This window comes from Panthera uncia, assembly GCF_023721935.1.
Source record: "Panthera uncia isolate 11264 chromosome B2 unlocalized genomic scaffold, Puncia_PCG_1.0 HiC_scaffold_24, whole genome shotgun sequence".
Lineage (NCBI taxonomy): Eukaryota > Metazoa > Chordata > Mammalia > Carnivora > Felidae > Panthera > Panthera uncia.
In genome coordinates, this window is record NW_026057580.1 from 66,880,354 (window position 1) to 66,905,614 (window position 25,261).

Sequence of the window (25,261 nt, forward strand, 5' to 3'; positions counted from 1 at the left end):
AAATCAAGCATTTCTAGAGTCAGGGAGGGAGAGAATTAAATAGAGTGTGGAGCTACTGTGAACATCTCTGTTTCCATTAATCAGGGGTATACAGGCAGCCAGGTTTTTTCATCTCTTGGGAGGCGACATCATAGCCTAAGAGACCTGGGAATAGGAATGGAAGGCACGGTATTCCTTTCCTTTTCCTCCTGCTCTCTACAAAATAATTTTCAGCTTTTCCCTAATGAGAAATTATTTCAACTTCCTCTTACATCCTATCATCTTTTATTTGGATACTTGTTCTTACCCTCCTAAGAACAATGCATAGATTGCGTAGAAAAGACCTGTCCTGCCTTGAAAGCCAGCTAATCTCAGGTCTTGATGCTTTTCTTGTTCTGGCTTCTAGTACTTGGAGGCTATGAGCAGGATACCTGGAATGCTGGGCTGTAGCCTTTCCTCGTAGGGGATGTGGGAGCCCTACTTGTCTGAATCCAAGACTAGGCTATTTGCTGCTTTTCCTCAGTTCTTCCCTTCTCTCTTCCACCTAAGGGAGTGAATACTTATTCTCTCCATTCTTCTTAGAACCAACATTTCCTATAGGTAAAATGGGTTGAGCAGCATGATTTGGTTAAATTTTCTCTGATCCCTTCATTTATTAGAAAACCATAAACAACATTGAATACAAATGGGCAACATCTGTAGCTATATACAGCTTTATTGAAGACCAGGAATATTTTTATTTTTTTACTTTTTAAAAAATATGTAACATTTTTATTTATTTTTGAGAGACAGAGAGATACAGGGTGCAAATGGTGGAGAGAGAGAGGGAGATACAGAATCCAAAGCAGGCTCCAGGCTCCCAGCTGTCAGCACAGAGCCCAGTGTGGGGCTTGAACCCACGAACTGCAAGATCGTGACCTGAGCCGAAGTCAGATGGTCAACTGATTGAGCCACCCAGGTGCCCCAGGAATAATTTTTGAATGAATGTTTCTTGTATCAAATTTTCTGAAAGCTGTAGCAAAATTATGTCCTAACCCAATGTTGGTATTGTCTGTAAGAAGTAAGATCAGGAGTCAGACCACATTGTTTATTGAGAACTAACATATCCCAGACTCATTTAAAATCTGAAATTTGAGAAACAGAGTGTAATAGGCCTGTTTCCATCCACAGAATAATTAACCAGTGCATTCAGTTTTATTTTCTAAGGTGAAATTTCTAAGCCATCAACATAGATGAGAATATCTTTAATAAGTCCCTTGAAATGAATTTAAAGGAAGGGATATAGCCCTACTTCATAATGTTGATGATTGGAATGCTTTCTGTCTTTATCAACCAAAGCTGACTACTTTGGTTATGGAAGCAAAATTACATAGGCCATAAAGAGGAATCAGTACTGTGGAATCTATGCTGAGATTATAGTCAGATCTCTAGATCATAGGTTGGCAATTATTTATTTATTTACTTATTTGGCAAATATTTTAGGCTTTGGGAACCGTATGACCTCTCTCCCAATTACTCGGCTCTGCTGTAGTCAAAGCAGCCACAGAAATACATAAATAAATGTACTTCAACAATACTTATTTACAAAAACAGGCGTCAGGCTGAGTTTAGCCCACAGGTCATAACTTGCTGACTCCTGCTCTAAATGAGCGCTACCTGAGCAGATTTGATGGCTGGTGGGAGACCACTCATTATATTCACAATTCTACTTAAACTGTACTTAGTCTAGCTTTTCAGTCTAATTTCCCATTACCTCTCTTTATATATACCTGCCTCTAGTCAACAGAACCATTCAGTGTTCCATTAGACAGACAAATGGAACAAAATAGAAAGTTCAGAACTTGAATGAAAACTTGATATGCTATTGACTTGGCACTGAAAATCAGTGGGGAAAAAGATGGTCTAGTCAATAAATATGGATGAGAGGCTGAGAAAATTGATTATGTGAAAAGTAAAATAAAATTAGGTATCTTTTTCTTTAAACATAAACATAAATTACATAGAATTAATGTCTTAAACTTCTTGAAGAAAATATAAAGGAATATCTTTATGAACCTGGGAATAGTAAAAATTTCCTATATAAGATAGGAAAACCTAAATTATGAAGATAAAGATGGATACATTTGACTATACTAAAATTTAAAACTTTTAGCTGAGAAAAAGTGACGTAGAAAAGGTGAAAAGGCAGAACACAGACTGGGAGAAAATACTTGCATTAAAAATAATTGATTGTGGATTGTTATCTAGATTGCATAAAGAACTATCAAAAACAGAAGAAAAAACACCTCAGTAGAAAAATGGATGAAGAGTCTGTCTTGTGGGGATAACTAGCAGATGCCACAAAACTGGATAAATAAATCAGAATGTATTTCTAAAATGGAATGTTGCGTAACATGGGGATGTTTTCTCTGAGGAAATAGGATACAAAGGGAGGCTTCAGTTGTGTCTGATATTGTATCTTAAATTTTGGGATAAATATGTTAAAATATAAAGATTTGAAAAAGTTGGGTGGTAGGTAACTAGCTATTCAATATTTTATCCAATTTATCCTATTTATTATATTCTATAGTAAAAATATTTTAAGTGTAATTGTTAGATATTTCAACAGATTTCTTAAAATCATTTTTAGGGGCACCTGGGTGGCTTGGTCGGTTGAGCATCCGACTTTGGTTCAGGTCATGATTTCACGATTCGTGGGTTGGAGCCCTGTGTTGGGCTCTGTGTTGACAGCTGAGAGCCTGGAGTCTGCTTCAGATTCTGGGTCTCCCTCTCTCTCTACCCCTCCCCTGCTCATGCTCTGTCTCTGTCTCTCAAAAATAAATAAACATTAGAAGAAACTTTAAAAATACAATTTAAAAATCATTTTGGGGAAATTACAACTTGATGATGTAATTTTAGACTCTACTGTTTCATCATTTGCTTCTTACAAATAGACTAAAGAAGGGGAACTATTAGCACATAGCTCAGAAAGGCCTAGAAAGTACTATAGACTTTTTAGCAATGGAAATTTTTTTCTCTTTCTGAAGTTCCATAAGCTGAATTGTCTTGGCTTAAATCTTTTTCATGAGTGCCAGATGTTTCTGAGTTCTATATATGTAGTTAGGTATTCATTTTTATTTATTTATTTTTTTAATGTTTATTTTTGAGAGAGAGAGAGAGAGAGAGCAAATGGGGGCAGGGCAGAGAGAGAGGGAGGCACAGAATCTGAAGCAGACTCCAGGCTCTGAGCTGTCAGCGCAGAGCCCGATGGGGGGCTCAAACCCATGAACCGCGAGATCATGACCTGAGCCGAAGTCAGACGCTTAACTGACTGAGCCACCCATGCACCCCTGTAGTTATGTGTTCATTTAATGTTGATTTAATCTTATCTTATGTTTGGTAATGTTTTGTCTTTTTCAAATAATGTGCCCATTTCAAGTACTGGGGAAATAATGAGCCAAGTGTTTTCTTGCTTTTTTTTTTTTTCTTTTCTTTTTTTTTTTTTAAATTTAAATCCAAGTTAGTTAACATATAGTGTAATAATGTTTTCAGGAATAGAATTTAGTGATTCATCACTCACATATAACACTCAGTGCTTATCCCAACAAGTGCTCTCCTTAATGGCCATTGCCCAGTTAGCCCATCCCCTCACTAAACACCCCACCAGCAACCCTCAGTTTGTTCTGTGTATTTAAGAGTCTCTTATGGTTTGTCTCCCTCTCCGTTTTTATATTATTTTTACTTCCCTTCCCCTATGTTCACCTTTTTGTTTCTTAAATTCTACATATAAGTGAAATCATATGATGTCTTTCTTTGACTAATTTTGCTTAGCATAATACACTCTAGTTCCATCCGCATTGTTGCAAATGGCAAGATTTCATTCTTTTTGATTGCTGAGTAATATTCCGTTGTATATATATACCACATCTTCTTTAGTCATTCAAGAACAATATTTCTAACACATAATCTGATTATACCATTCTCCCATTTAGGGTTCTTGATGCCCTTGGGGAAAAGTACAGACACATTAGTGTGTTCTACAGGGTCCTTGAGAACCTGGTCCCTGCTTCTAGCCAGCCTCATCTGTTTTAATTCTCTGCCATTAAAGCACCAGCTGTGACAAACTATTTGAAGCACCTTGGGCAAGACTAGGACCTTCTCTTGCCTTGGAGTCTGCCAATGCTACATCTCATCTTCTTTTGTTTAGCACCTCTCATATTGCCCACCTGGTGACCACATATTCCTTTAGTAAATACTTTGTTTTCTGAATCTTCTGGGTCTGCAGAGCCTAGCTCACTGCCTGGCACAAAGTAGGTGCTCAGTCCTTAATCCTTGTTTGCAGAATAAATGAAAAATGAATGACAAAGCCATCATTGAAGATTCAGAAGACAATTCTCTGATTGTCAATTCTCTGATAATTCTGAATGATAGGCTATCAGTCTATCCATGTGTCTGTGTGAGTGTTGGTGTCTCTGTGAGTTTCTATATCCATATGTGTCTCTGTGGATGTGTTTGTATTCTCATTCCCACCTTAGCATCAGTTTTTGATAATCCAGGAGAAGCCTGGAAGGTCACTTTAATTCTTCAAATTCAGAACTTCAACCAGGGATATTCAGACCAAGGGATATTTTTCACATTTTTTTTTTTTTTAAATGAATTCCAGGTTGGTTTGAGAATTATGCTTGTGTCTTGGATATCCCTCTGAACTAGTAGTGGACCGGAATAGATCACACCTAGTATAGCTTTGTCCAAGCCAGTTAGAATCAGAGTACCAGTTAGGAGTGAGCGGACAGTGTAGATTTGCTGAAGAAATTACCTGCCGTCATTTGTTTCCCAGTGGCACATGTAGACACTTAAAAATGCTTGTTGCTTGAATGCATGAGGCATTAAAAAGTCATTTGCATCCTCAAACTATGTTATAATAAAAAATAGAGCCATTTCTTATCCTAGTTGTTCTAGAGGTTTAAGCTCACCCCCCTCCCCGCCCCCCCATACATATTTGCTATTTAGGTACATAAATAGGCTTAATTATAGGAGTAAACTGAACAAATTGGTGTACTTTAGGTTAGGAGGGTTCTTCTGCAATTCAACTGAAGGCATTTTAAAAAAGATTTTCATTTAAAGAGCCTTTATGGGTGCTAACATATAGTTCATTCTTTTAGTTTTTAAAGATCTCCTTAGAAACCTGAAGTGATCTACTTTTATCAGAAAGTGGTCTATGTTGAGAATGATATAATGCTAGTTTTTAAAAGATGTAATTATGCCCAGCATTCCAGCTGGAATCATTGTCTCTGATTCTATCATTTTTGGAGATAATAATGGAATGATGAGGGGAGTGGGGAGAAACGGGAAAAGTAGTATTCCTGCATTTTAAACAAATTGAAAACAACCCTTTTTATTTTAAAGCACCACCCTTATTATCTAATTGTCCTAATGGAAATTATGCTGGAGTAGCAGGTGGGGAGTAACCCGGAAAGGTGGAGGACATGCTATTTCAATTTATAACTTTGGTGAAAATCACCTCGGATTACTTTTTAATGCTAGAATTTTTAACATAAGGAACAAAACATAAGTTAAAATGATTAAATCAAAATATTCAGAATGAGGAAAACAAATGTTTACTTTGCCGCAGTTAAAGGAATAGTTTTGGTAACAGTTTTGAAAGCAGTTGTCTAAAATGTAAATATGCAGATACTTTTGGAATAATTTTAGACTGAATTCAAAAGTAAAAGCATTTCACCAAAGGGGGGGGGGCGGGGAGTAAAAACAATTTAGTTATTAGTCACCACATTTTTTTCCCCAGCTTTTTATTTTGAAAAATTTTGGAGCACCTGGGTGTCTCGGTTAAGCATCCAACTTGGGCTCAGATCATGATCTCACAGTTCTGTTCACGGGTTTGAGCCCCACATCGGGCTCTCTGCTGTCAGCACAGAGCCTGCTCAGATCCTCTATTCCACTTTGGATCCTCTGTACCTACTTCTCTCTGCCCCTACCCCACTCATGCTCTCTCTCTCTCTCTTAAAAATAAGTAACCATTACAAAAATTTTCAACAATACTTAAGTCTATGAATGTTAACAATTTGCCACGTTTGTTTTTTTCTCTCTAAATTATATGTTTTTTTCTTTTTGTTTTTTCTTTAATTACCTGAAAGATGCAACATAATAACCCTTGACCCTTAAAAACATCATATGTATTTCCTAACAAGGATATTCTCCTGAATAACTATATTACCAGTATCATACCCAAGAAATTTAACACTGGTATAATAGTATTATCTAAAATAGGGTTGCCTGATTTAGCAAATAAAAATACAGGATGTCTGGTTAAATGTAAATTTCAGATAAATAATACTTCTTTAGTGTATGTATGTCTCTTGTAATATTTGGGACATAATATATACTAAAAAAATATTTGATGTTAATCTGAAACTCATATTTAACTGGCCATCCTGTATTTTCTCTGGTAACCCTAAATATGAAGCCCATGTTAAAATTTCTTCAGTTGTCCCCTAAATATCCTTTTAACTCTGTGTGTGTTTGGATTCACACTTTGAATTTGATTATGTCTCATAAAATTTTGGTAGAATAATGATTGGATATTTACTTCTTACAATGTAAGCCCCATGTTCAAAAGATTCTATGGGTGTAAATGGGCTTTTATATACTGTATATAAACTTTAAAACACAAATTTCTACTGAATTTAGCAGTTTGGAGTACATCACAGGCAGGACCCCAAACATTGGTGCTATCAGCACATTTTTCATTGGACAGTTGGCAGTTTAGCTGTATTGTTTTGAAAAATTTTGATGACACTCTTTTAACACCTGCTTTTCCTAATCCTCCCTTTTGATTTAAGTTATTACAGCAGGTCTCCTAAACTTAAGAATGCTCTGTGACTAGAGAGTTCTGTGAGATTTTTTGTTTTGTTTTGTTTTGTTTTTTAGATTCCACAGATAAGTGGTATCATTCAATATATATCTTTTTCTTTTATTTTTTTGAAGTTTATTTATTTTTAAATATTTTTAATGTTTTCTTTATTTTTTGAGAGACAGCATGTGAGCAGGGGAGGGACAGAGGAAGAGGGGGACAGAAGATCAGAAGCAGGCTATGCACTGAAAGCAGCAAGCCCAACGATGGGCTTGAACTCATGAACTGCAAGATCACAACCCGAGCCGAAGTCGGATACTCAACTGACTGAGCCACCCAGGCGCCCCTAAGTTTATTTATTTTAAGGAATCTCTAAACCCAACATGGGGCTCAAACTCACAATCCCAGGATCAAGACTTGCATGCTCCTCCAACTGGGCCAGCCAGGCACCCCAGTACATGTCTTTTTCTGCTTGATTTATTTCACTTAGCTTAATGCCCTCAGTGTCCATTCATGTTGTCACAAATGGCAAGATTTCCTTCTTTTTTTATGCCTAATATCCCATTGTAAATATATACCACATTTTCTTTATCTGTTCATCGATTCATATACCCTTAGGTTGTTGTCATGTCTTGGCACATGCAAATAGTGCCACAGTGAACATGGAGGTGCAGATATCTGTCTGAGTTAGTGTTTTCATTTCCTTTGGATAAATGCCCAGAAATGGAAAGCTGGACATCTATGGGGTGCCTCCAAAAGTGTGCAGTGTGACCTCCCCAAAGGGGAGTACGTTAAAATTCACTGTGCTATGAAAAAAAAAAAGATTATAGCAGTTCATATTCTTACCAGTTTATGAGCCTGCCTGTCTCCCTACATCTTTGACAACACTGTATTCTCTCAGACTTCTAGATTTTTGTCATGGCAATATTTCATTGTTATGTTAAATCACACCACTTTTATTGTGAATGAGAAGTACTCTTTCAAATGTTTAAGCCATTTGTATTTGTTTTTCTTACTGATTTATAAAAACTCTGTTTACTAAGGAAATAAATTCTTGTTTCTAATAAATATTGCAAGATTTTTTTCCTTGTCTTTTACTGTTAGCATTTTTTTTCCCCCAAGCAGAAATGGTTAATTTCACTGCTTTAAGTCTTTCTGCCTTTTCCATTATAGTTTTTGGGTTTATGTCTTGCTTTGTAAGACATTACACTTAAAGATTGTAAAAATGAATTCACAGGAAGGCCTTTATAAAGATGTTGATGAAAAGGATTACAGGAGAAGTGAAACATTTAATTTGGTGGTCATGGTTCCTGAAAAGGTGGTGGGGGTGGGGGTGAGGACTGAGATCCAGAAATTGAGAGAACGTTGCATAGGAAGAGGAATCCTCTTACTTTGTCACAGGAGGGAGAGAAGAAAGGATGGGTGCCGATATGGGTGGGATTGCAATTTCATATAGGAAGTTGAAAGAGTTCCACCTCAATGCCTTCTGTTTTCTCTCTAAGGAGAAGTAGGAGACATCTGCTGAAAGTGATGGGGGAGGTGTAGTTCAGCTTGAAGAGAGCTGAGAAGGTTCCAGAGAAGCACTGCAGAAACAGAGAGTGAACTAACCAGAGAAATGGAATTGCTGGCAATATGAAGGGACTGGCGAGAAACTGCACTCTAGAGAGATTTCAGACTGTTTCAGCAATATTCCGAAGGCTGGGTGAACATGATGGGAAGGTTGATTTTCTATTTTTAGCTATCCTTCCATCATTTATTTTTAATTTTATTTCATTATGGTTGGACTAAAGTGATTCTTTGGAACTTATTGAGGTTTCCTTTATGGCTTAGCATATTGACTATATTTGAAATTGGGCTACATGTTCTTGAATATATTCTTTATTTGTTGAACATACGGTTTACATAGATATAAAATAGCTTGAGTGCACATTGGTGCTCAGATCTTAGAGATGTCTCAAATGATACGATGTTTCTTTCTTTCTTTCTTTCTTTCTTCTTTTTTTTTTTGGTGCATAGGCTTTGATGGAAACAGAAATCCGTAAAACAAAGTTTGCAGTCTTCAGCATGAGGGAATGGACCTTGCAATTAGTGGGAACGCCCTGTGCTCTGCCCTGTACTCAGTAGATAAGGAAACAGCAGGCTGTTGAGTTGATAAGTCTTATTTATCCAGGGTCACAAAACTAATAAGTAGCAGAACCAGCATTTTTACACAGCCCTTTGGGGCTCATTTCCAGTATTCTTCTGCTCTTTTATGCTTAGTAGAGGCAGATGATAGGTTACCACTATCTTTCAACATCATCTTTATTTATTTTTAATTAAAAACATTTTTTTTGTTAACATTTATTTATTTTTGAGAGACAGAGAGAGACAGAACATGAACAAGGGGAGGGACAGAGGGAGAGGGAAACACAGACTCTGAAGCAGGCTCCAGGCTCTGAGCTGGCAGCACAGAGCCCGACGTGGGGCTCGAACCCACAAACCATGAGATCATGGCCTGAGCCAAAGTCGGATGCTTAACCAACTGAGCCATCCAGGTGCCCCTATTTTTTATTTTTTTTTAATTTAATGTTTATTTTATTTTTGAGAGAGAGAGGGAGGGAGGGAGGGGAGGGGCAGAGAGAGAGGGAGAGAGAGGATCCGAAGCAGGCCCTGCACTGTCAGTGGAGAGCACAGTGCGGGGCTCAAACTCATGAACCGTGAGATCATGACCCGAATTGAAGTCAGAGCTCAACCGACTGAGCCACCCAGGTGCGCCCCCCACAACATCATCTTTAAACTTACCATCTGCACAGTCTATATATAGTGTCATTGGAGATTTATCAAAAGCCCAGTGGAGAAGGTGTCGTCAGCCTGCTTTATGAATTTCTGAAGATATAAGTAACATAGCAAATCTTACAACTGGTCACTAATGAAACTTGTTCATCTTCAGAGTTTCAGGGCTTTGTTTAGTGTTAAGTGTATGCATTTAAAGGATAGGGCACGTATCAGAGTCCTGGCAGGAAACCGTTCACAACAGATGTTTCAAATAAAGACTGAATCAAGATGACTTAGTCATGACTTAATCAGGCCTAAGACAGCAAACGAGATGGAGAGCGTAAGGAGGAGCCTGGAGTGGGCTGGAGCTGTGGCATGAGGGCCTGATTGATGGTCCTGAAGGGATTCAGCTCTGCCAGAGACATAGCAATGAAGCCAGGAGGAAACAGGAAGGAATGGTCTGATTTTTCTTTCTTCCCTCTCTTCCATCTCCTGCAAGTAGTATGTCACAGGGGCTAATGCCAGCTAGCAGCCAGCCGGCAAGGTTAGCCTCCTGGGGTGCAGAGCTGGAGGGAGGAGATGGTTAGGGGAGGGGAGCAAATAGGAGAATATCAGCACCTAAGAATGATAGCAGGGTGGAGTTTTCTGAGACCTAAGAACAAATGATAGAAATTAAAACACTATAGGGGTGCTTGGGTGGCTAGGTCGGTTAAGAGTCTGAGGTCAGGTCATGATCTGAAGGTTCATGGGTTGGAGCACCACTTTAGAGTCTGTGCTGAGAGCATGGACACTGCTTGGGATTCTGTCTTTCTCTCTCTGTTTCTGCAACCCCCCCCCCCCCGCCCCCCGCCCCGCTCCTCCCCTACTCATGCTGTGGTCTCAAAATAAACTTAAAAAAATTAAAACATCATAAAGGAAATTTAATGGAACTGAAAAATAGGGTAAATTGTGAGAAAAATGTAAATTAGGAGCATGTAAATGATGTGGGTTTCTGTCTAAGTCGTTTTGAAGAAAATTGTGAACCTTACTTTCTGTGAATTCACTACTATAAATAAGGAATTTTAAAACTTCTTTAGGACCCATTTTATAGTCTAAATAGTCTTACTGTTCACCATTTGATTCTGATTTTCCCCTTAAAATACAGATTTTTATCTTTTTATTTATTTATTTTTTTTGAGATTTTAACTAATCTCTACACCCTATCTCTACTTGGGGCTCAAACTGAACTTACAACTCCAAGATCAAGAGTCACACGCTCTACTGACTGAACCATCCAGGTGCCCCGAACTATAGATTTTTAGGGGTGCCTGGGTGGCTTAGTTGGTTGAGCATCCGACTTTTGCTTTGGGCTGAGGTCATGATCTTCCGGTTCGTAGGTTCAAGCCCCACATTGGGCTCTGTGCTGGCAGTAAGGAGCCTGCTTGGGATTCTACCTCTCCCTCTCTCTCTGCCCCTCCCCTGTGCACATGCTCTCTGTCTCTCTGTCAAAATGAATACAAATTTAAAAAAACCTTAAAAAAATATATAGATTTTTAAACCCCTTGAAATAATTTCAGTAATTTTTGGATGACTGAAAGTATATTAGGAGAAAATTGAAAAAGTGAAAAGTGAAAATACTTGGAGCATATTTTGTTTAGGTAGATGGTATCTAACATGTTATAATTATAATATAATATGTATATTTAATACATATTATATAATTTAAAAATATGTATGTAATATATAGTGTAATATAACATTTGCCAAAATGTTTTTTTCCAAAATATGTTGAGTTTGAGTGGGTAAAACAGAAGATAGGACCAAATGCTGGCTTTTTTTTTTGGCAGCATTGAGTTCTCTCTGTGTCATCTTTTCCTCCCAATCTTTAATTTTTGCCTCGAACTTCATTTATTTAGCATATATTGGTGATCTCATGTGGATAGTACTAGAGACCCTAGACTATTCCCGCAAAGTGTGTTATGAAGAATTATGAATTGCTATGACCCTTGGAGTTAGCTAATACAGAGCATTGCTTTCAAAAGATTTTTTAAAATTTATTTTGAGAGAGAGGGTAGATGGGGGAGGGGCAGGGAGAGGCGGGTGGGGAAAGAGACTCCTAAGCAAACGCCATGCTGTCAGCACAGAGCCAGATGGGGGCTCTGTCTCACAAACCATGAGATCATGACCTGAGCCGAAATCAAGAGTCTGTCGCTTAATTGACTGAGCCATCCAGGCGCCCTTCAAAAGATTTCTAATACATAGACTATACTTAGAGATTATGAAGTTCTATGTAAGCTTTCCAATTTGAAGCTGTTCTAAAATTATTTAAGAGCATAATGCTTTTTTCTGGCAAGTTGAAAATAGCATAACCAGTGTACAAGAATGGCTCGTATAAGATCTTAAAACAAAACAAATTAAGAGGTTTTGGCAGGAATGGAATCTGTTTTCAGCTGAGATTTAAGAATAGATTGAGAGTTAATGTGCAGAGGAACACAGGGAATGCAGTCAGCTGGCAAAATCAAAGCAAAGAACGTCCTTTTGCCTAAATGGTGGGGAAGGGGCATGCTAGAGTCAGGGGCTGGATTTGTAGAGAAGGCTGAGAGGGGCAGGAAAGCAAGAGAAGTTTCTGAGACATGTTGGAGTGAACTCACAGACTAAAAAACAACAGCCATTATGTACTAGATTGTATCTAGCCTTTGAGTATGTTCTCAGCCAAAATCCTGACTGCTCTGGTTTGTTCTAAGAGGCATAACCTTTGCCTCTTTCCGCTTTTACCCTTCCTGAATTCTCTCTGCTCTTGCTTACTTTGGTTTTTTGCACAGGTATCTAGAAATTTGCAGAGTTCAAAGGTTACTTTTCTAAGTGGAACAAAATTTAGTATGGTTATTTGGGTTGACAGTAGTATCAGGCAAAGAGAAGTTGCATTTTGTTTCTTCCTTGGAGCCCTCCATCCTCCTGTTTTGATCTGGACTTGATTGCTTTCTTCATCCGCTTGTGTCTCTGCTTCTGGAGCCACTCTCTATCTCACCAGGGCTTCCTTCACAGGATCCTTTGTCTTTCCTGGAGCCTAGGAGTTCCTATTTCTGTTAGGGGGATATTATTAAGACCCGCTATGTATGGGGGCACCTGGGTGGCTCAATCAGTTAAGTGTCTGTCTTGGGCTCAGGTCATGATCTGATGGTTTGTGAGTTTGAGCCCTACGTCGGGTTCTGTGCTGACAGCTTGGAGCCTGGAGGCTGCTTCAGATTCTGTGTCTCCCTCTTTCTCTGCCACTTCCCCGCTCACACTCTGTCTCTCTCTCTCAAAAATAAATAAACGTTAAAAAAATAGACCTTCTATGTATGGAATGTCAATTTTCCATTTTCATACTTGATGGATACTTAGGGTCGATTAGATTGGAAATCGTTGCCCCTCAAATCTTATTCAAGTCTTTATCTGTTGTTTGTGACTTGTTATCCTACTCCTTTGTCACCCTCCCCAGTGGCCACCTCAGACATTTGTAGAATGTTTCCTCTATCCCTGGTGTGTAAAATTTCAGGGTTATGACTTGGTATTGGTTTTATTTCCCTCTCTCTGCTGGGCACTTACTCTTTCCTCCCAAATCTAGAAATGAAGTCCTTCAGATCTGAGAAAAATCTTGGTATTATTCCTTAGATAACTTCCTCCTCTATTTTCCCTTTCTGGAATTCCTTTTTTTTTTTTTTTTTGGCCAGACATTGGACCCCCTGGTGAATTAATCCAGTAATCTTATATTTTCCATTTATTATTATTGCTGTTTATTGTATTTTCATTTTTTAACAAATGTTTGTTTATTTTGAGAGAGAGAGTGGTGGAGGGGGAGAGCAAAAGAGGGAGATAGAGAATCCCAAGCAGGCTCTGGAGCTGTCAGCACAGAGCCCGATACAGGACTCGATCTCACGAACCATGAAATCATATTCTGAGTCCAAATCAAGAGTCAGAAGCTTAACCAACTAAGCCACCTAGGCACCCCTAAAGACTTTGTATTTTTAAAGTAATCTTTACACCCAACATGGGGCTTGAATTTACAACCCCAAGATTAACAGTCACATGCTCCACTGCCTGGGCCAGCCAGGTGCCCCTCTGCTACCATATTTTATTTATTTATGTATTTATGTACTTATGTATTTATGTATTTATTTTTTAGACAGGCAGTAGGGTTTATTGGTAGTCATGAATAGGGAAGGTATAGTGCCAAGTTTCTCATGAGTGCAGAGCCTGCCATTTTTCCAAGAGGCCATAATTAGGGATGTATTTGACCCCACAGCCATCTGGGATGAGCTGTTTTCCTACTACCATGAATTCAAATTCATCCACATTAAACTTAGTAAATTCCCATTTCTTAGAAATGGGACATCTTCTGTCAGCCAGAGAACTTGAACTTGGCCTTGTGTGGGGCGTCAATCACATGTTCCTTGTTTTGCAGCTTGGTTACAGGTGGAGCCTAGATTGGAGATGGGGTGAGGTCGTACATCAATGTCCACTGGAAAGGGCTGTCTCCAAGGTCCCTTAGGGCAACCCATACAATCACCAGGCTGCATACACTACCAAGGAGGCTACTGTTCGCAGCCATTGCATACTGAGCCCCCACAGGGAAAGAGCACAGCCTACTTACTTAATTGGCTGCAGATCTGCTACCATATTTTAAATTTCATTCTTAATGTTCCTTTTTAAAAATTGCATTTTGTTCTTGCTTTACAGTTTTAAAAGCTTTTCTCATTTTCCCCAGCATATTAATTATACTGATTCCAGTTTTATTTTGAAGTTTCCTTTTGCTGTCTAGGTAGTCTCTGTTTCCTCTGAGTTTTTATCCTCTCTGTACTCTTGCTCTGGTCTCCAGCTTTCATCTTGGGCATTTTTCTTTTCACGTTTCTATTGATTCTTGGTTGTCAATTCATTTTAGCATCTTTTCAGGTACTGACAAGCCGATCGAAGGCTCCATCATAAGAGGGTGGTTGATTGGTGGTGCTCTGTTGTGAGGTGATCTAATAGGGACCAGGTATTTCTTTGGGAAAAGTCCACACATAAGTACCTTTGGGCTTTTTCTTTTCTGTAGACTATTTAGTGTCTCCAGAAAAATTCCTCTGCTCTCTTGCTAGCTGGGAATGAGCTAGGCTGTCGTTGTTTGGGGAGCCCACTTGGGGAAGACGGCATAGTTATTAAATGATGTAAGGGATGTAAACTCCAGTTGTGTGACTTCAGCCCTTGTCCTGGGCTGCTGTGATTCTTGCCTCCTACATTAAAATGGAAGTTGGGCTTCATAGCTTTTACATTAAGTTTTTTGTACTCATTATGTATAATAGCCTGTTTTACTCCTATATGTTATAGTTAGGAACACTGTGTATATGGTGATATTTAATTATTTCCATGTTAGAGATTTATAATTTGTTCTTAATTTACAGCTGTTTTCAAGGAGCAAACCTCCAAGGGGCCTGTATGTTTATGGAGATGTTGGTAAGTGTGCTAAAATAAGTTTTGAGTGGTCCAAACAGGAAATTTCCCAGCTTTAGCCCAGGGATATTTCCATTTCCATCCCTCAGTCTGCCACCAGGTAGGGAATAGGATGGGGCAAAGTAAAACAGGAGGAGAGGATAGGGGAGAGGTGGGAGCTATCTTAGTTTTCACTTTCACTTTTCATAGAGAAGTGACCTGAGCTGAAGTCGGATGCTTAACCGACTGAGTCACCAGGCGCTCCTAGGCACCCCTATTCTTAATGGATGAGTGGTTATGTTTCCTTGGTCTCCCACATCTACATACTGGGCACAAAGACTTACCTTTTCATGGAAACCTTATGAGCTATTGCTTACCTTCTAGATTTAACTAATCAATGAATGTCTGCTTCTTTTCTGACTTGTTCTTGGTGAAATTGTCTGTTGTTTGGCTTCTGTTTCCTTCAAACAAGTTCTTTTCTCCTGGTCCTAAACCTTTCCCTGTTTACCCACATTTATTGATGTCATAAAGGTGGCTCTTATTTTATTTGGTCTTAATGCTTATCAATCATTTTTTTTATTGGCTTACTCAAAATGCACATTTACATATAGCAAAATCGGTTTGCTCCTCAACTGATAAACCTCAGGCTCCCCTACAGCCATAACAAATTTGTGCTATGAGGAAATGGTAGCAAAAGTTTTTATCTTAATAAGAATTTTAGGACCAGAAAAGTATTAGGAGTTGACTAAGTAGTTATGGTGCCTTAAAGATCCAACTGTTCTTTTCTGGGTCCTCCCTCTTCCCATTTGTTTATGAATGCCTGTAAATACCTGCTCTACACTTAGAGATTTAGCAAGTTTAAGAAAAAGAATCGGTGAGTTCATAAACAAGTGGATGGTAAGAGATTGTCCTTTAAGATTCATCAAGTTCTTGGAGCTTACAGATTTGGAAAATGTCAAAGAAGTTCAAGCTATTCTATTTTGTTTTTGTTTTTTGTTTTTTTTTTTAGATTTTAAAGTGATCTCTACACTCACCATGGGGCTTAAACTCACAGCCCCAAGATCAAGAGTTGTACGCTCTTCTGACCAGGCCAGCCAGGCGCCCCCAAGCTATTCTTTTTCTTAGTTCATTGGCTAATTGGTATTTTTAAGAATAGCATATGCTTATTTCTTAATTAGAAAGCAATTTATTCCAAAGGCTTATTTACAAAGCAATTTATTCCACAGTTTTATGTGTCTACACCTTTGGGTACTGTTCTCATTCTGTGGTCATCTCTTATTCTTTGCCTCTTTGGAGAACATTTACTTCCTATACCTTCACTTTCACATTTAGTCATTGCTAAAATCAACATCTTTGTTTCTCCTGTTACCTTAACCACTTACCCATAAATGGAGATGGTTAGTAAAGCACAACTGTTTCTACTTCTGCAAAAGGGCTTTTAAAAAAAACCCCAAAACCTATAAAAGTTACTGGATTTTAGTTTGGAAAATACAGCCATATGCTAACAAATTGAAGGGAGGTATAACAAGCGTCATTCGTCTGAGTGCTTGAAGGAATTGGAGAAGATGTGATAACATGGGATGTTCACAGAGCTGGGTGTGTGGCAACCTTTGGTTAAGAACATCTTTATAGCGTAGAGAGGGGAAGAGAAAGGAATTCTAAAATAGGAAGGAAGATGAACATTTTGGTGGCTATACTCAGTTTAGTTTAGGATACTTACAAAAACAGGTAGTAAAAGATAGGTCAATTCTCAGTTTGAGGGCGTTCTCTGGCTGGGAGAATAGCCTCAGAATGCTCTCCCAAGCTCTTTTTTGTTACTATTTTCCTTTTTTTAGACTTGGGAAACAGGTGTTCAGTTTCAGAGAGACTCATGACAAAGAGAGGTCTGTGTCATAGCACACCCTTCCCTTCCTTATTTCTGCACTTGCCCTAGGCTCTGTCATGCATGCTTCTTTCTACTCATGTGGAGATGACGGACTCAGATGGATCCTCAATCCAGGGAGCCCCAGCAGATTTGATTCAGTAATTTTCATTCATTTTCACTAATAAAATGCTTATTAGCACATCTCCTGCAGAAGCCAAAAGCTGCAATAGGAGTGTTTTTTTTTAATAAAATTTTTTATAAATATGTTAAATGTTATATTTATATAAATGTTTTATTAATGTTAAATTTATTTATTTTTTGAGAGACAGAGTATGACTGGTAGAGGGGCAGAGAGAGAGGGAGTCACAGATTTGGAAGCAAGCTCCAGGCTCTGAGCTGTCAGCACAGAGCTGGATGTGGGGCTCAAACTCACGAATGCGAGATCATGACCTGAGCCGAAGTTGGATGCTTAACTGATGCCCCAGGAGTGTTTTGTGGCTTCATTCTTACCCTGCAGTTGGCTTTCTTGGGTTTCAGCTCTGGCTAGCAGACTGCAGTGGTGATGGCGGGTTGTTGATTTCCCTGGTACATTTGGAGAGAATCAAAGGAGGCTTTTGTTTATCAGTCCCTTTTCTGCTGCCTCCTGATTTAACCTCACCTGCTTCACATTGATAATTTCACCAGTCAAAAGGCAGGCTGGTTTTAGGATTAGGAGTTGGGAAGCAAAACTCTGGGCTTGGGGCAGTGATGGAGGACACCACCCCCAGCTCCTTTAGCAGGAAGATTGGCTGTGAAAAGGGCACCATGGGGAAGGGGGGCTAGCGCTTGAGTAATCCTTTTTGGCTTCATAACTATATAGGCTGGAAAGTTAGAACTTAAAAGGGTTTTAGGTTTTATAAGAGTCTTCTCTTGAGAAAAATACAAGGTTCTATTTAGGCTGCTGCAGAGACCAAAGCAAAATTGTGAGGTAGATAAAATTTATTGTTGGTTTCTTCCCCACGTTTTGTCAACATCTGTCCTCATTCTTGCGTTCACTTGACAAGTGTCTGCTGTGTGCCAGGCACCGTGTTGTTTCTGCAGATGGTGGTGGTAAATAAAGGCAGACACAGTCTTTGCTCACCCAAAGCTTACAGACTCTTGTGATGGCTCTAGAAATGTTTTCTGAACATAACCTACAGTAAAAAAATATTTTTACATTCTGACCTACATGTGAGTGTGTGTGTGTGCACACATATGTACACACACACACCCTGAAAAATAGTTTCATGAAAGAAAACTTACCCTTACATGTGGTACATTTTGATATTTTCTATTCTATTCTATGAAAAAATAATTCTGGTTGTAGAGGCAGTATTTTTTTTAATTTTTTAAATCTTTATTTTTGAGAGACAGAGAGACAGTGCAAGTAGGGGAGGAACAGAGAGAGAGGGAGACACAGAATCTGAATCAGGGTTCAGGCTCTGAGCTGTTGGCATTCTAGGGTTTTTTCCTGCTGTTTCATCTCTTTGGGCATTAGGATTTCTCATGCTGGATCTTCCATGTGACACAGCTTTCTCCTCTACTAGTTAAACTTACCTGGTTGGACTCATATTATTCCAGGATCTTCTAGCCTTCTAGCTAAACTTCTGAACTATTTCTAAGCTGTTTTTAATCGAAACTATTCTAAACTACTTTTTAAGTTTTTTGTTAAAATTTTTAAATATTTATTTTAGAGAGAGACACACACACACACACACACACACACACACACACACAGCACAAGTGGGAGAGGGGCAGAGAGAGGGAGACACAGAATCCGAAGCAGGCTCCAGCTGTCAGCACAGAGCTCGATGTGGGGCTTGAACCCATGAACTACAAGATCATGACCTGAGCCGAGGTGAGACACTTAACTGACTAAGCCACCAGGCACCACTACTTTTTAAGTTTTTAATGGGTTCCATTGGATTAATGGGTTACCGTTCCAGAACATTTGCATTTAAAGAGAGTCTTCTGAGAGTTAGAATTTCAATGAAACTTAGTATATGAAATAGAACTGTAGTGATTCAGCTGGCCAGTTGGTAATTTTGGGCAGACAAATCTTTTTTTTTTTTTTTTAATGTTTATTTATTTTTGAGACAGAGAGAGCATAAGTGGGGGAGGGGCGGAGAGAGAGAGAGAGACACAGAATCTGAGGCAGGCTCCAGGCTCAGAGCCATCAGCACAGAGCCCGACGTGGGGTTCGAACTCGTCAACTGCGAGATCATGACCTGAGCCGAAGCCAGACGCTCAACCAACTGAGACACCCAGGTGCCCCCTGGGCAGAGACATCTCTTTTAACATCTCTGAAATTCTACCACACACAGGCTCTTGCCCACCCATACTAAATCTAATGGTGCTTATCATAGACACATTTAAAGAATTTTACATTTTAGAAAGATCTTTGCTACCATTTCTTTCCTTTTTTTGTTAGTGTCATGAACTTAACATTTTCCTGATATTCTCCCTAAACACTCTTTGGTGCTGAGGAAAGTCAAATGTTAATAATTACTTGGGTATATTTACTAGTCTCTGTTAGAAGTAGAGAAAAAAATAGATATTGGTAGAAATTAATAAGAGAACAAATACAAAATAAGTAGAAGTTTAAGTATATATAAGCCATACCATTTTCATATTAACATTTTAAATTTCATTAAGTATTCAGTTACTCAGATTTCTAATTATATCATAAACGTTTCTGTTTTCAATGTGATATTGTTAAGTCTTTGTGTGTGTGTGTGTGAGTGTGTGTGTGTCTCACATCATACCACTGAAATGCATCAGCAAAATTCAGGCTGTTCATATATATGCAACATATGTAATGCATGTATAATGTTACATACATACATATATAAACCGATTTGTCTGGTAGGATTTCCTACAACCTGGATCTTGCTGGTGCATCCCTGTGGTATAGTGTGAGAGTCTTTCAACTTTGTCTTTTTTAAGATTGTTTTGGCTATTCTATGGCTTTTTGCATTTCCATATAAATTTTATTATTTATTTATTTATTTATTTATTTATTTATTTATTTATGAGAGAATGCAAGCATGAGTGGGGGAGGGACAGATGAGAGGTAGAGAGAGAATCTTAAGCAGACTCCATGCTCAGGGCGGAGCTGGATGCGGGGCTCAATCTCACAAACTGAGTCACTAAGGCGCCCTGTTATTTTCTTCTTCAAAAAATAATAGTCATCCCAATGAGCGTGAAGTGGTATCTCATCGTGCATTTCTCAAATGATTAGTGATATCGAGCATCTTTTCATTGTAGGTTTCTTTTGTCTTTGTCCTTTATGTGTTTGAAAGTATGCTGCTTTTCCTAGTTTGCTGAGAGATTTGATCATAAATGTGTGTTGAGTTTTTTTCACGTGTGATGATTGTATGGTTTTTATATGTTAAATTTTATTTTGGCAGGAGGTTAAGTTATTTACATGCCAGCTTAATTTATTTGAAGGTGTTTTTAATTGAAATTTTTATTAAGATAATTAATAGATTCACATATACTAGTAAGAAGTAATAATGGAGGTATCTGTGTAATGTTACTCATTTCTCCCCAAAGGTAACATTTTACAAAGACTACAGTATAAACATCACAAACAGAATGACATTGATACAATTCACTGATCTCATTCAAATTTCTTGTTTTACTTGTACTCATTTATGTATGTGTGTATTTAGTTCTATATAATTTATCACCTGGTGGTTCATGTATCCACCACCACAGTCAAGGGACTACACATTCTGTCACCGCAAGAGTCCCTTGTATTGCTCATAATTTTATAACCATACCTAGTCACCCATTGTTTCTAAGTCCTGGAAACCACGAATCTGTTCTCCATTCCTAAGATTCTGACATTTCAAAAATGTTACATAAATGGCATAGTATGTAACCTTTGGAGATTGGCCTTTTTTTTTTTTTTCTTTCTTTCTCAGCGTATTTCTTTGGACATTCATTCAAGTCGTATGAGTTCAGTATCTCTGGAAATTGTTCATTTTACAGTTCCCTGGTGGCCATTCTTTGCCTCACATCGTAGAGGATCACCCTACACATGAGCAGCTAGTATTCAGCCAAAGACTCAAGAATACCCTCATGTTGATTTCTGGAGCTCTTTCATAGCTTCCTTTTCCCTGGCACTTTGCCTTGCAAATTTCACCTGTGTGGGACTCCTAATTCTGATCTGTCTTAACCCATCTCAGCCAGTCGTGGGTGTTTTGCTTGGATTCCTCCGTTCTGTGCAGCAGTCTGGAGGGTGCCTCCAAGCCAAAAGCTGGAGTGATCTAGGGCTCATCTTGTTTTTTCCTTCCGTCATGGATCAGAGTCTTGTACTGTTATTTTCCAGTGTCTGAAAACATTAGTTTCATGTATTTCATCCCGTTTTCTAGTTGTTTACATTGGGATGGCAAGTCTGGAACCTGTTACTCTCACATAGTCTCTCAAATGTTTTCATTTTCTTGGTACACATTGCCAAGCTTTTCTTGCTCCAAGGTGATACAAATGTTCACACATATTATCTGCTGGGTCTTTCATATTTGTTAGCACCTTGGATTCATCTGGAAATAATTTTGGTGTGAAATGTGATGGTAGAGATCTAGTTTTATTTTTTGCAAATGGTTGAGCATTTGTCTTTAGCAATTACTATTTTTTTCATATACACTCTTATATATACTTAGATCTGCTTAATTGGTTTAGTTGATTTTTTAAAAAATTCAGTACCACTCAAATATAATTTCTCTAATTTCATAATATATTTGTATTATGTAGTTTCTCTTCTTCCTGTCTTTGCCCCCTCATCTCTATTACTTGCTACTTATCTTGTTTTAGAACATTTTTAACATTTTTTTAAAAGAAATTAACTGCTCAGCAGAATTTTTAAAAGTGTGGGTGTTTTGTTTTACTCAAATGTTAAGTGCTTTATTTTTTTCTAATTAATCATGGGTCTTAGATATCATGCCATATCAGAACATATAGATTTACCTCATTCATTTTACTGGGTATAATATTTTATTATATGAACATTTCACAATTCACTTAACCAGTTTCCTGTTGATAGGCATTTGTTTATTTTATTTTATTTTATTTTTTTTACCAAGAGATTGACTTTAGGATCATGTTGTCAAGTTACTCCTAAATTGATTTTTTTAAATGTTTATTTATTTTTGAGAGAGAGAGAGAGAGAGAGAGAGAGGGAGGGAGAACACGAGCAGGGGAGGAGCAGAGACAGAGGGAGACACAGAATCAATAACAGGCTCCAGGCTCTGAGTTGTCAGCACAGAGCCCGATACTGGGCTTGAACTCACAAACCATGGGATCATGATCTGAGCTGAAGCCGGATGCTCATCTGACTGAGCAACCAGGTGCCCCCCTAAGTTGAGTTTGATTGGGATTTGACTGAGCTTTGAAGTAATTTAGGGGAAAAAAATCTCCTTATACTATTGATTTTGGTTCTGAGTATTTTTAAATACTTATCTTTTGATGGATACTGCCAAACTGACTTCCAGAAAGGATTTTTTTGTTTGTTTTATTTTAATTTTATTTATTTATTGTGTGTGTGTGTGAGAGAGAGAGAGAGAGAGAGAGAGAACATGTGCAAGCGGGGAACGGGCAGAGAGAGGGAAAGAGAGAATCCCAGGCAGGCTCTGCACTGTCAGCGCAGAGCCCAACATGGGGCTCAAGCTCATCAACTGTGAGATCATGACCCTAGCCGAAACCTAGAGTCTTAACAGACTGAGTCACCCAGGCGCCCCCAGGAGGGCTGGTTTTATACTACCACCAGAAGTGTATCGGAGTGCTTGATTTCCTACATCGTCACCAATATAAAAATGTTGTATAATTGGTGTTTTAATTTGTATTCCTTTTTATTTCTGGTAGAATTAAACTTTTAAAAATATGTTTAAAGCTATGTATTTATATTTTTTGTGTCATTTGAATACTCATATTTTTTTTTGCTCATTGATCATCTATTTTTTTCTTTCCCCTCTTGAGTCTGTACTGTTTAGTACTCTTTCAGTTGTAGTCGGGAAAAAAAGGCAGTTGAGTTAGCTGAACCAGAGGAGGAATTTAAAGGTTGGTTTAATTATTCGGTTGAATAATTAATTAATAATAATTATTAAGTTGAATGAATTAAGTTGATTGAACTGAGGGTAGATCTATATTTACTATCTTAAATAATGTTTTAGGGATCTCTCTCCCTTTCCCTCCATTTCCCTTTTCCTTCATCTTTTTTGTCCTGCTTTCTTTTTTGGCTTCATTCTTGTTCACAGGTTTGTCATTGGATTCATTCTTGGTCACAATTTTTTGCGGTTAGAGAAAAGATTTCTGGAATTTTCTAGGTTGCTCTTTCAGAAAGAAAAGAGATGATGGTCATTCTCAGAACCTATGTTCACTGCCCCTGGATAACACTGACCTAACCTAGGTACATGCTGATTGCAGGGCCGACCACAGTTTATATGATAACGGGGTATTTTTGATTGGCCCGTCCTGTGATTAATACCCTCATACAATCGTGCTAAGTAGAGAAGTTTGCAGAAGGAAGAGATTTAGGACAGACCACAAAACAGAACAAAACAAAATACACAATTCCATTATAGTTTTTAAGAGCTCTTTATATTTTAAAGATACGTAAGGTCAATCTTTAAAGTTTCATGAAGGCTGGGATTTTTGTCCGTTTTGTTTACTACTAGATCCTGAGGCATGATAGGGCCTCACACGTGGTGTTCAGTAACAATATATTGATTGTATAAATAAAGATATTAATTTTATTTATAGTGATTTTGATATTCAGAAGGTTGAAGTTCATGTAGCCTAATTTATCATTTTTTTCTTTTTGATTTTTTTTTTTTGCTTTTATTTCCAGAAACGTTTTATATGATGGTGCTGTTAAGTCTGTTTTTTAAAGTGTTAGCACAAAGATTGCATTCAAATATATATTATTCACATTTTTGGTTAGATAATTCATGACTTTTTTTCTGGATCTACAAGTATACTGTGCTTCATGCAGCAGAGTTTGAAACTTTATTTTTTGCATAAATGTAATGATTTAAAATCTGCCACTTACTGTATCAAGAAATGTTATACTGAATGGTTTTACAAAAAATTATTTTTAAGTCTAATTGATCTCTTTATTAGTGACCAAATGTGTTTGGTGAATTGTACTTTCATATACAAAAAACTTTCTGGTAATTCCAGTGGCATAGGTTCAAAGTCATGTGAAGTGGAGGAAAGCCAAATAGATTTAAGGCTCAGATTTTACATCCTCAGCTGCCTATCAATACGCGTAGCTCCTGCAAAGAGAGGATGGGCACTGTGGTAGAGTGGTGGTGGAGAAAGTGGTGAGGGTGAGAGAGAGCACCAGCCTGGCCTGGCTGGGCCTGCTGAGGAATGCTGGGTCTGAACCGAGCTCTAGTGCCACCAGTGTCCCCAGAGCTCTGGGCTTCCTGTGAGGGAATAAGACTTTCTGTGCATACTTTGTTAAATGTGATTCTTTGATTACTAAAGCAATCACAGTGATTAAAAATTTCGGTGTGTTGAGGGGCGCCTAGGTGGCTCAGTTGGTTAAGCGTCCGACTTCTTCGGCTCAGGTCATGATCTCGTGGTTCGTGGGTTTGAGCCCCGTGTTGGGCTCTGTGCTGACAGCTCAGAGCCTGGAGCCTGTTTCAGATTCTGTGTCTCTCTCTCTGTGACCCTCCCCTGTTCATGCTCTGTCTCTCTCTGTCTCAAAAATAAATAAACGTTAAAAAAAAAATTTAAAAAATTTCGGTGTGTTGAATATTAGATAATTAAATTATAAGGGTTAACTATATTAGAATTTCTTCAAGTAGGCCTCATTTTGAAAGACTTAGGTGCTAAGCTTTTTAAGAAAGTGTTACATTTTAAGAACACTTTCTTAAAAAGCTGAAACAAAACAAAGGGGGAAAAAAAGACAAACGGAGAAAGAGACTCTTAACTATGGAGAACCTGATGGTTACCAGGGCAGAAGTGGTGGAGGGATGTGTGAAATAAACTAGGTGATGGGGATTAAGGAGTGTGCTTGTCATGATGAGTTCCAGGTGATGTATAAAATTGTTGAATCACTGTATTGTATACCTGAAACTAATTTAACTCTGTATGTTTACTGGAATTAAAAAACTTAAAGAGAATATCAACATTTATAAAGGAAATCCTGTAGGATATGCAAGAAGAAATAAAGATAAACCTATAGAAAAAGTGTTCTATTGGCAATTCTCCAGCTCTAACATACATGTATTATTTATTTTCAGAATTTATGTTAGATACTAATCTTTTCTTTTTTTTTAATTTTTAATTTTCAAATTTCCCATAGTGCCTAAGACCACTCCTCATGCATATGGCCCAATAAAGCCATAAATATTTATTTAATT

General features: G+C 38.1%; 1 protein-coding gene and 1 non-coding gene across 4 annotated transcripts in view; one reads left to right on the forward strand and one right to left on the reverse strand.

Moving 5' to 3' along the window:
* Positions 1 to 25,261, forward strand: part of AFG1L (AFG1 like ATPase) — a 195,972-nt gene that overhangs the window by 41,277 nt on the left and 129,434 nt on the right. For all 3 annotated transcript variants that reach the window (XM_049654104.1, XM_049654106.1, XM_049654107.1), the window contains one exon: positions 14,980 to 15,031. In XM_049654104.1, coding sequence (XP_049510061.1) covers positions 14,980 to 15,031 — 52 coding nt within the window. The remainder of the gene's footprint in view (positions 1 to 14,979; positions 15,032 to 25,261) is intronic.
* Positions 14,069 to 14,206, reverse strand: LOC125939216 (small nucleolar RNA SNORA70). Its single transcript, XR_007462969.1, has one exon. It is a non-coding gene; the product is annotated as a small nucleolar RNA SNORA70 (small nucleolar RNA).